Source organism: Oncorhynchus tshawytscha, linkage group LG33 (assembly GCF_018296145.1).
Source record: "Oncorhynchus tshawytscha isolate Ot180627B linkage group LG33, Otsh_v2.0, whole genome shotgun sequence".
NCBI classification, from domain to species: Eukaryota; Metazoa; Chordata; class Actinopteri; order Salmoniformes; family Salmonidae; genus Oncorhynchus; species Oncorhynchus tshawytscha.
The window spans coordinates 42,569,941-42,582,440 of record NC_056461.1 but is presented as its reverse complement, the minus strand read 5'-3'; the positions used below and the strand labels follow the sequence as shown (position 1 = coordinate 42,582,440).

Sequence of the window (12,500 nt, the reverse complement as noted above, 5' to 3'; positions counted from 1 at the left end):
AACACCCTAGAGGGGTTTCAGCCATACGTAGACAGTGGGTTACTAACACCCTAGAGGGGTTTCAGCCATACGTAGACAGTGGGTTACTAACACCCTAGAGGGGTTTCAGCCCATAGACAGTGGGTTACTAACACCCTAGAGGGGTTTCAGCCATACGTAGACAGTGGGTTACTAACACCCTAGAGGGGTTTCAGCCATACGTAGACAGTGGGTTACTAACACCCTGGGTTTTATGTAGACAAATAAACACCCTAGAGGGGTTTCAGCCATATGTAGACAGTGGGCTACTAACACCCTAGAGGGGGTATCAGTCATACGTAGACAGTGGGTTACTAACACCCTAGAGGGGTTTCAGCCATACGTAGACAGTGGGTTACTAACACCCTAGAGGGGTTTCAGCCATACGTAGACAGTGGGTTACTAACACCCTAGAGGGGGTTTCAGCCATATGTAGACAGTGGGTTACTAACACCCTAGAGGGGTTTCAGCCATACGTAGACAGTGGGTTATAAACACCCTAGAGAGGGGTTTCAGCCATACGTAGACAGTGGGTTACTAACACCCTAGAGGGGTTTCAGCCATACGTAGACAGTGGGTTACTAACACCCTAGAGGGGTTTCAGCCATATGTAGACAGTGGGTTACTAACACCCTAGAGGGGTTTCAGCCATACGTAGACAGTGGGTTACTAACACCCTAGAGGGGTTTCAGCCATACGTAGACAGTGGGTTACTAACACCCTAGAGGGGTTTCAGCCATACGTAGACAGTGGGTTATAAACACCCTAGAGGGGTTTCAGCCATACGTAGACAGTGGGTTACTAACACCCTAGAGGGGTTTCAGCCATACGTAGACAGTGGGTTACTAACACCCTAGAGGGGTTTCAGCCATACGTAGACAGTGGGTTACTAACACCCTAGAGGGGTTTCAGCCATACGTTAGTAATACAGGTCTTTCTTGTAAAAGAGATTTCATCTCAATGACCTGTCTAAGGTTACATTTATAAAAAATCCTACTGGTATTTCAGTTATTTATCAATATTATTGACAATATGTGTATTATTATTTTGCAGAGGGCTAAATGGTTCTGTTTTCTAAACCAGTGAGCCAATCAAATTATCTACTGCAAGGTGAGAGTTCCAAGGAGATTTGTTTGTTATAGACAGCAGACTCTGGGTAGTTGAAACAAGAGGAAGGAAGAGTAAGAGTATGGCCGTGGATTGAGGTGACTGATACTTGTTTAACAATGAACTGTAACTCATCTGGCATGGGCACAGGACTAGATGTTTCAGATCTGGTGTTCTACAGTGTTCTGCTATTAATCAGATGTTCTGGTGTTCTACAGTGTTCTGTTATTAATCAGATGTTCTGGTGTTCTGTAGTGTTCTGTTATTAATCAGATGTTCTGGTGTTCTACACTGTTCTGTTATTAATCAGATGTTTCAGATCTGGTGTTCTACAGTGTTCTGCTATTAATCAGATGTTCTGGTGTTCTACAGTGTTCTGTTATTAATCAGATGTTCTGGTGTTCTGTAGTGTTCTGTTATTAAAACTTGTCTGTCCTCGGTTGCAACACTCACTAATGAGTTCCAAACTGCCTCTGGAAGCAACGTCAGCACAATAATTGTTCGTCGGGAGCTTCATGAAATGGGTGTCCGTGGCCGAGCAGCCGCACACAAGCCTAAGATCACCTTGTGCAAATCTTAGCGCTACAGCATACAATTACATTCTAGACGATTCTGTGCGTACAACTTTGTGGCAACAGTTTGGGGAAGGCCCTTTCCTGTTTCAGCTTGACTGGGCTGCAGAGCCCTGACCTCAACCCCATTGAACACCTTTGCAATGAATTGGAACACCGACTGCGAGCCAGACCTAATCACCCAACATCAGTGCCCGACCTCACTAATACTCTTGTGGCTGAATGGAAGCAAGTCCCCGCAGCAAAGGTCCAACATCTAGTGGAAAGCCTTCCCAGAAGAGTGGAGGCTGTTATAGCATGTCATGTATGTATTTTGTGTGTGTGTGTGTGTGTGTGTGTGTGTGTGTGTGTGTGTGTGTGTGTGTGTGTGTGTGTGTGTGTGTGTGTGTGTGTGATATAAGGCACTCTGTAAGAGGCTGACTAATGTTTTGGGATAAACGGGACAATTAGCTTTGATCATACACACAAACACACACACACACACACACACACACACACACACACACACACACACACACACACACACACACTGACAAGAGTGTGAAAACCTGCCAATCCATGGGAGGCAATTTTAGGAGTCAAGCAACATAAATGAGGCAAATCATATTTCTAACCACAATTGGCAATCACTGGAGTTTATCCGTTCTGACAAAGTTACTTTTATGCATTGAACTATAATATTTATTGGTCCATCATCTGTTCAAGCTCCGTAGTCATAGTTTGGAAATCAATCCGATACAGTTTCCAATACTGATCTTATTATCTCTTTATACCACAGCATTGTTGAACACTTGTTTATGATTGGACAAGGACAAACAAAGACGATGAACCAGATCCCTGGAGAGATGATACACTTCCCAGATCATAATTGTTAGCTCATTTGTCCATGGGAAAATATCCCATTTAGAAGAAGAATTATCTTCTCTTATACATCAATAGTGTCTTGGTTTGTGCAATAAGTCCCATAATTCATACAAGATGGGTGACATACTTCATTCCAAAGCCCATTCAGCTCCAATTCAGCTTACATTGAGGAGTTATTTAGTTGTTTCACTTTGTGTTGTCCGCCAATGTTGTCTTTAATAATTATAGTGTGTTCTACTTTTCTATTTCAGAGGCTGACGCCATAGTGCTTGTAATGGTGTTGTGTGAAAATAGACCTGTTGTTTGATGTCTTCTTCCTCTTTTTCTGCTTCCAAACTCTTTGCCATGTTGTTTTGAGTTGTGTAATGACTAGGCCTAACTTACACACGGACCACTTCTCTCTGTTATCTTATCATGTAGCTAATTGCTGTCTTGTCTTTTCTCCAGGGTGGTTCTGTATGAGTGTTGTCCTGGCTACATGAAGCTGGAAGGCATGAAAGGATGCCCTGCAGGTAAGTGTCTACCAGGGACGGACTGGCCATCTGGAATTTCGGGCGAATGCCAGATGGGCTGGTCCATTTTTTTGTCTAGTGGGCCTGTCTTGAGTTTCTTGCGCAACATGATCATTATCAGGCTAATAATGGGGGGCCTCAAGTGTGGGAAAAAATGGTCTGGTTTGTCAGAAATGCCTGAGCCGATTTCTGGTCCCAGTTCGCCCCTGGTGTGTACTCTCATGGACTTTAATCCTAGCTCCTAAATGTTATCCTCACACTCCCACTTCCCACCTCTATCTGTCACCCTTATCCCCAACACACTCCCACTTCCCACCTCTATCTGTCACTCTCATCCCCAACACACTCCCACTTCCCACCTCTATCTGTCACCCTCATCCCCAACACACTCCCACTTCCTACCTCTATCTGTCACCCTCATCCCCAACACACTCCAACTTCCCACCTCTATCTGTCACCCTCATCCCCAACACACTCCAACGTCCCACCTCAAATCAAATCAAATCAAATTTATTTATATAGCCCTTCGTACATCAGCTGATATCTCAAAGTGCTGTACAGAAACCCAGCCTAAAACCCCAAACAGCAAGCAATGCAGGTGTAGAAGCACAGTGGCTAGGAAAAACTCCCTAGAAAGGCCAAAACCTAGGAAGAAACCTAGAGAGGAACCAGGCTATGTGGGGTGGCCAGTCCTCTTCTGGCTGTGCCGGGTGGAGATTATAACAGAACATGGCCAAGATGTTCAAATGTTCATAAATGACCAGCATGGTCGAATAATAATAAGGCAGAACAGTTGAAACTGGAGCAGCAGCACAGTCAGGTGGAAGTTGAAACTGGAGCAGCAGCATGGCCAGGTGGACTGGGGACAGCAAGGAGTCATCATGTCAGGTAGTCCTGGGGCATGGTCCTAGGGCTCAGGTCAGTTGAAACTGGAACAGCAGCATGGCCAGGTGGACTGGGGACAGCAAGGAGTCATCATGTCAGGTAGTCCTGGAGCATGGTCCTAGGGCTCAGGTCCTCCGAGAGAGAGAAAGAAAGAGAGAAGGAGAGAATTAGAGAACGCACACTTAGATTCACACAGGACACCGAATAGGACAGGAGAAGTACTCCAGATATAACAAACTGACCTCAGCCCCCGACACATAAACTACTGCAGCATAAATACTGGAGGCTGAGACAGGAGGGGTCAGGAGACACTGTGGCCCCATCCGAGGACACCCCGGACAGGGCCAAACAGGAAGGATATAACCCCTCTTATATAACACCTCTTTCACCCTATCATGCATCCTACCTCTATAAAGCTATAGTAGCTCTACAGCGACTATAATAACTACACAGAAACTACTACAACTTTATCATGACCATAATAACTCTATAACTATAATACCTCTATAGCAACTATAATAACTATATAGCTCTATTAAAAACTCTATAGCTGCTATAATAACTATATAGCTCTATTAAAAACCCTATAGCTGCTATAATAACTATATAGCTCTATTAAAAACTCTATAGCTGCTATAATAACTCTATAATAAGGCTATAACTCTATGATAACTCTATAACTCCATAATAACTCCATGATAACTCTTTAACTCTATAATAACTATAGCGAATATTATAACTCTAACTCGATAATAACTCTAAAATAACTATATAACTATATAATACCTCTATGACTCTATAATACCTCTATAACTCTATAATAACTCTATAATAACTCTACCTCTATAATAGCTCTATAACGCGATAATACCTCTATAATAACTTGACAATAACTTGATAATAACTATATAACTCTATAATAACCTTATAACTCTATAATAACTCTACCTCTATAATAGCTCTATAACTCGATAATACCTCTATAATAACTTGACAATAACTTGATAATAACTATATAACTCTATAATAACCTTATAACTCTATAATAACTCTACCTCTATAATAGCTCTATAACTCGATAATAACTCGATAATAACTATATAACTCTATAATAACTCTATAACTCTATAACCCTAAAATAACTCTAGAACTCTATGATCACTCTATAGCGACTATCATGAATCTAACTCTATAATAACTCTACAACTCTATAGTAACTCTATAACTCTATAATAACTATATAACTCTATAATAACTCTACAACTCTATAGTAACTCTATAACTCTATAATAACTATATAACTCTATAATAACTCTATAACTCTATAATAACTCTATAACTCTATAACTCTATAATAACTCTATAACCCTAAAATAACTCTATAACTCTATGATCACTCTATAGCGGCTATCATGAATCTAACTCTATAATAACTCTACAACTCTATAGTAACTCAACAGTAACTATAATAACTCTATAGCAACTATAATAGTATTGGCCTGAGGGCACACAGTGTGTTGTGAAATCTATTAATGTATTGTATTTTTTTTTAAATAAATTGTATAAAAACTCCCTTAATTTTGCTGGACCCCAGAAAGCAACAGCTAATGGGGATCCATAATAAATACAAATACAATAAGTAATTCTTACCTAGAAACATGGAAATATTATCTTCCCTCAGCTTTCCCATTTAACAAATAAATCAAAAGATTGGTAGACAATATTGTTGACTGTGACTGCCATCCACAGTGGCTCATAAACCTATGGCACCTTGGACCTGGTGAAGGTGAGGATGTCCCAGGACTTCAAAAACATAGTAGCCTAAGCATTATCTTCTGTCTCCCCTCTCTCCCCTACAGTGGCTCCTATAGACCATGTGTATGGCACATTGGGCCTGGTGAAGGCTAGTACCACACAGGAGTATTCTGACCTTTCTAAGCTGAGGGAGGAGATCGAAGGGAAGGGATCATTCACTATGTTCACCCCTAGCAACGAAGCCTGGGACCTGCTGGAACCTGTAAGTCGAAGTAACTGAAGTCAGTCACTCAAACATTCAGTCAGTACTTTGTCATTTGCAAATGTTTTATTTTTTTAGTTAGTTTGTTTGTTAATTTGTTCATTCGTTGGTTAATACGTATGTTTCAGATTAAGCTGCTTAGACAGTTATAGCTCTGCTCTCTCTCTCTCTCTCGCACTAACTCTCTCCTGTTCCTCCCATCACCAGGAGGTGCGTAGTGCCTTGGTGAGCAATGTGAACGTCGAGCTGTACAATGCCCTGCACTATCACATGGTCAACCGGCGCATGCTAACGAAAGATCTGAAGAACGACAAGTATATCACCTCCATGTACAACAACATGGGACTCTACATCAATCACTACTCCAATGGGGTACGTAGTAAACCTCTAACTCAAATCAATTCGAAATCAAGTCAAATCAAATGTAATTTGTCACATGCTTCGTAAACAACAGGTGTAGACTAAGAGTGGAATACTTACTTACGGGCCCTTTTCCAACAATGCAGAGAGAAAGAAAATAGAGAAATAATAGAAAAGTTTAACAATGATACACGGGGTACCAGTACTGAGTCAATGTGCAGGGGAACGAGGTAGTTGAGGTAGATATGTACTCTGTAAAAAAATATATATATATATTGTTTTTAACCCCCTAAGGTCGATGAAATCGAATTAGCATAATACAAAAATCCCCATAAAATATGTCAGTTTAATATAATATATTGGTAGCCTGTCACCTGTATAAAAAAAAGGTATAATTAAAAAAAGATGCAGAATGTTACTGTAAAGTAATTTACGGTAAAAAAATACTTGTACTTACCTTTTTGGTACCGTTGTTTTACGGCAATTTACAGGTACCTGAACAGCTAAAAATGTCCTGTAATATTACGGTACACTACAGGCTACTGGTTGTCGTGAAAATACGGTTTACCTGTAAAATTGTAATTTTAACAAGGGTGTCATTCTGACTGTTGTAAATTACACATCTCAATATACTGCACTAACATGCCTAGGATATTACATCAAAATTACAACACATTATACATGGGATCATAACACACATCATCAATACAGGCAAATACAGTATCATGGCATCATAATTCATATTTTTATGCGTGGTTATTGTTTTCGTTTTTTTGAGAAACGATACTTTCTTCTCTGCATCTCTACTAAAATCCAGGTAAAATATTGAAAGGAATGTGAGTCTTATTCAGTACTTATTGACTGGTTCAGTCAGTGTGCTCCCATCATAAATAACTACGATAAAACATGGGCTCAAAAACGAAGTTTAGTAATTCATTTAACATCAGATCTGTTTTGTTTTAACAGGACAAATCTGAGGGGGAAAATTCCCTATGTGCATGACACCTCTGTATGTAGTTAACGCCTAGCTAGCTCTTATCGCTAGACTGTTGGCCTAGTTGTATTTATTCTGTCAACCCCTACCTAGCCCTAAATCACAGGCATGTTTATTTTATCTCACATCAATCACTTTATATCATTGTTATTTTCAGAGGATGAATGATTCAATGAATCATGCCAATTAACCAATCACCTCTTTTCCTCTGCAGATCGTCACAGTGAACTGTGCCAGGATTATCCATGGTAACCAGGTGGCGACCAATGGGGTGGTCCATGTCATCGACCGTGTCATCACCGCAGTGGGCAACACTATCAAGGATATCCTGGAGGTCAACGAAGACCTCTCCTCCTTCAGCGTACGTACCTGACTGTAATCTGACCTCCCCTCCTTCAGCATGCATACCTGACTATAATCTGACCTCCCCTCCTTCAGCATGCATACCTGACTGTAATCTGTCACCCCTCCTTCAGCATGCATACCTGACTGTAATCTGACCTCCCCTCCTTCAGCATGCATACCTGACTGTAATCTGACCTCTCCTCCTTCATCATGCATACCTGACTGTAATCTGACCTCTTCTCCTTCAGCATGCATACCTGATAGTAATCTGAACTCCCCTCTTTCAGCATGCATACCTGACTGTAATCTGACCTCTCCTCCTTCATCATGCATACCTGACTGTAATCTGACCTCTTCTCCTTCAGCATGCATACCTGATAGTAATCTGAACTCCCTCTTTCAGCATGCATACCTGACTGTAATCTGACCTCTCCTCCTTCATCATGCATACCTGACTGTAATCTGACCTCTTCTCCTTCAGCATGCATACCTGACTGTAATCTGACCTCCCCTCCTTCAGCATGCATACCTGACTGTAATCTGACCTCTCCTCCTTCAGCATGCATACCTGACTATAATCTGACCTCCCCTCCTTCAGCATGCATACCTGACTGTAATCTGTCTCCCCTCCTTCAGCATGCATACCTGACTGTAATCTGTCTCCCCTCCTTCAGCATGCATACCTGACTGTAATCTGACCTCTCCTCCTTCAGCATGCATACCTGACTGTAATCTGACCTCCCCTCCTTCAGCATGCATACCTGACTGTAATCTGTCTCCCCTCCTTCAGCATGCATACCTGACTGTAATCTGACCTCTCCTATTTCAGCATGCATACCTGACTGTAATCTGTCTCCCCTCCTTCAGCATGCATACCTGACTGTAATCTGACCTCTCCTCCTTCAGCATGCATACCTGACTGTAATCTGACCTCTCCTCCTTCAGCATGCATACCTGACTATAATCTGACCTCTTCTCCTTCAGCATGCATACCTGACTGTAATCTGACCTCTCCTCCTTCAGCATGCATACCTGATAGTAATCTGAACTCCCCTCCTTCAGCATGCATACCTGACTGTAATCTGACCTCTCCTCCTTCATCATGCATACCTGTCTGTAATCTGACCTCTTCTCCTTCAGCATGCATACCTGACTGTAATCTGAACTCCCCTCTTTCAGCATGCATACCTGACTGTAATCTGACCTCTCCTCCTTCATCATGCATACCTGACTGTAATCTGACCTCTTCTCCTTCAGCATGAATACCTGATAGTAATCTGAACTCCCCTCCTTCAGCATGCATACCTGACTGTAATCTGAACTCTCCTCCTTCAGCATGCATACCTGACTATAATCTGACCTCCCCTCCTTCAGCATGCATACCTGACTGTAATCTGTCTCCCTCCTTCAGCATGCATACCTGACTGTAATCTGTCTCCCTCCTTCAGCATGCATACCTGACTGTAATCTGACCTCTCCTCCTTCAGCATGCATACCTGACTGTAATCTGACCTCCCCTCCTTCAGCATGCATACCTGACTGTAATCTGTCTCCCCTCCTTCAGCATGCATACCTGACTGTAATCTGACCTCCCCTCCTATTTCAGCATGCATACCTGACTGTAATCTGTCTCCCCTCCTTCAGCATGCATACCTGACTGTAATCTGACCTCTCCTCCTTCAGCATGCATACCTGACTGTAATCTGACCTCTCCTCCTTCAGCATGCATACCTGACTATAATCTGACCTCTTCTCCTTCAGCATGCATACCTGACTGTAATCTGACCTCTCCTCCTTCAGCATGCATACCTGACTGTAATCTGACCTCTCCTCCTTCAGCATGCATACCGTGGACACTATAATCTGACCTCACCCTCCTTCAGCATGCATACCTGACTGTAATCTGTCTCCTGTCCCTCCTTCAGCATGCATACCTGACTGTAATCTGTCTCACTAGCCCTCCTTCAGCATGCATACCTGACTGTAATCTGAACTCTAGCCTCCTTCAGCATGCATACCTGACTGTAATCTTTCTCCCCTTTTGTATAAGAATTGTTAGCTAGATTACTCGTTGGTTATTACTGCATTGTCGGAACTAGAAGCACAAGCATTTCGCTACACTCGCATTAACATCTGCTAATCATGTGTATGTGACCAATACGATTTGATTTGATTTGATTTGATTTTGTCCTCTCCCTTTAGGCTGTAGCCTTGGCCTCAGGTGTGATGGATAAAATGGGCCAGCCAGGTCACTTCACCCTGTTTGCTCCCACCAATGAGGCCATGGAGAACCTCGGGGCCAGCTTCCTGGAACGCATCATGGGAGACAAGGAAGTCATCGGAGGTAGCCAATAAAAATACCAATAACCACTCACCTACAGTGCCTTCGGAAAGTATTCAAAACCCATTCAGTTTTCCATATTTTGTTACGTTACAGCCTTATTCTAAAATGGGAAAAAAACATTTACAAATCATCAGCAATCTACACACAATACCCCATAATGACAAATGGATAGAAAGGCTTGCACTGGGACTCTGTACGGGGTCATGATTTGAGTTGTGTAATAGCATGACAATGTTGAGTAATGCATCCGATATAATTTCCCAGTGTGCCTTGCCTTTTTGAGTGAGTTGTAGAGATTCCACCCATGCCTGTAGTTGTTCGTGACAAACAGTCATATGGAAGTGAGTTCCTATGTGAATATTGTCGTCATAATTAAACTCTTTATGGCAACATATGTCATAAGCTTTACCCTATAACTCAGTGGCCTGAAAGTCATGGTTTACAGGCCTCATCTGGTCTGCAAGTAAAGTTGAAAAATTCTGATAACTTTCCCCAAATTCCCAGATAAAAAAAATTAACAATCCTGGTTGAGGGATTTTCCCCCAAAAAGATTTATAGAAAACCTGGGAAATGTACTGAATCTTGACACCCTACCTGCAAGTTACATTGTGCTGGCTTGCAAATTTATTAGTAATTCCTATTGGAATCCAGCAAGAGTTAGGCCTTCCAACAGTTTAATCACCCTAAAACCTGCATTCACAGTGACTGCTAGGGTTAGGAGGAGAACACACAGGAGCACACACAAGATCCCCAGAGACACACACACAGGAGCACACACAGGAGCACACACAGACAGGAGCCCTCACAGGAGCACACATAGGAGCACACACAGGAGCACACACAGGAGCACACACAGGAGCACACATAGGAGCACACATAGGAGCACACACAGGAGCACACACAGGAGCACACACAGGAGCACACACAGGAGCACACACAGACAGGAGCCCTCACAGGAGGAGGAGCACACACAGGAGCACACACAGGAGCACACACAGGAGCACACATAGGAGCCCTCACAGGAGCACACACAGACACAGACAGGAGCACACACAGGAGCACACACAGACAGGAGCACACACAGGAGCACACACAGGAGCACACACAGACAGGAGCCCTCACAGGAGCACACATAGGAGCGCACACTCACGTATGTGCTGGTTGCTCAGTCACTGGTTAGCCAGCGCTAACTGTTAGCATGTAGTGCCTTTGTGGTGTCCCTATACAGATTGCCAAATCACTGTGCAAACACACACACGGACACACACACACACGCACGCACACACACACACACACACACACACAAACTTACCACATCAGCCTTAGATTCTTAGACAGTTTCACAAACAATGATGCTAACCACAGACGGGTGGGCAAGCTGTCCAAAGTCAAGAAGGGCTGGAGCCTGTCTTTCTCTGTCCGCGTCCCAAATGGACCCCTTATTACCTATATAGTGCACTACTTATGACCATAAATCATAGGGCACTGGTCAAACTAAGTGCACTATGTAGAAAACAGGGTGTCATTGGGAAGTGTATCTCTCTCTCTCTCTCTCTCTGACTACGAAAACGGGGTGTCCCATGAAGTGTATCTCTCTCTCTCTCTCTGACTATGTGTTGGGTAACAGCCATATAATGTCCTCATTGCTCTGTGAGGTCTGTGGGTTTATCAGGATTGTTAGGCCTGTAATAGAGACTGTTTCTGCTAGTCTCAGTGCCAGCTCTCCCCAGACAGATGGGGTGCATCCCAATTGGTATCCTATCCCCTATATACAGCCCATCAGGCTTTGGTCTAAAGTAGTGCACTATATATGGGGAATAGGGTGCCATAGGGCTCTGGCCTAAAGTAGTGCACTATATAGGGAATAGGGTGCCATAGGGCCCTGGTCTAAAGTAGTGTTTGGTCTGGAATCCCATATATAAACGTTGACAGGACTGTCTAAATATGTCCTGGAAGACTGAAGAGAGGACTCTTAGATCATGGACATATTTCAGCTTGTCACATTCACTCATACTGTGATGTGAGAGGCTGACTCGCCGACGCTTTGGTGTGTGTGTGTGTGTGTGTGTGTGTGTGTGTGTGTGTGTGTGTGTGTGTGTGTGTGTGTGTGTGTGTGTGTGTGTGTGTGTGTGTGTGTGTGTGTGTGTGTGTGTGTGTGTGTGCGTGCATGCGTGCGTGCGTGCGTGCGTGTGTGTGCAGATCATGAGGTGTAGCATAGTTGAAAAAGAACCTGCTAATTTAGCACATTATTTTCACTGCCTTTTCATTGCTGTCAGCTCCATCCAACTAGCAAAACACCACAAGTCTCCTAGTGAACTCAGACAGGCTGTTCCTTTGAGATCTGATCAGCAGCAGAGATCACAGCTCCCAGACAATAATAGGGTCGCCAGGACCTACAGGTCGTAAGCCATCAGGCGACAGCCCCATTCCAATCTGAGTATCAGAGGGAAGGGATGTGGGGAAGTCACTGGTTTTCAGGATT

At 43.1% G+C, this 12,500-nt stretch overlaps 1 protein-coding gene across 4 annotated transcripts in view; it reads left to right on the top strand.

Moving 5' to 3' along the window:
- Positions 1-12,500, top strand: part of LOC112247739 (periostin-like) — a 73,911-nt gene that overhangs the window by 20,415 nt on the left and 40,996 nt on the right. For all 4 annotated transcript variants that reach the window (XM_042311110.1, XM_042311109.1, XM_042311108.1 and 1 more), the window contains exons 3-7: positions 3,009-3,073; positions 5,818-5,975; positions 6,183-6,347; positions 7,544-7,690; positions 9,877-10,018. In XM_042311110.1, the coding sequence (XP_042167044.1) occupies positions 3,009-3,073; positions 5,818-5,975; positions 6,183-6,347; positions 7,544-7,690; positions 9,877-10,018 (677 nt within the window). The remainder of the gene's footprint in view (positions 1-3,008; positions 3,074-5,817; positions 5,976-6,182; positions 6,348-7,543; positions 7,691-9,876; positions 10,019-12,500) is intronic.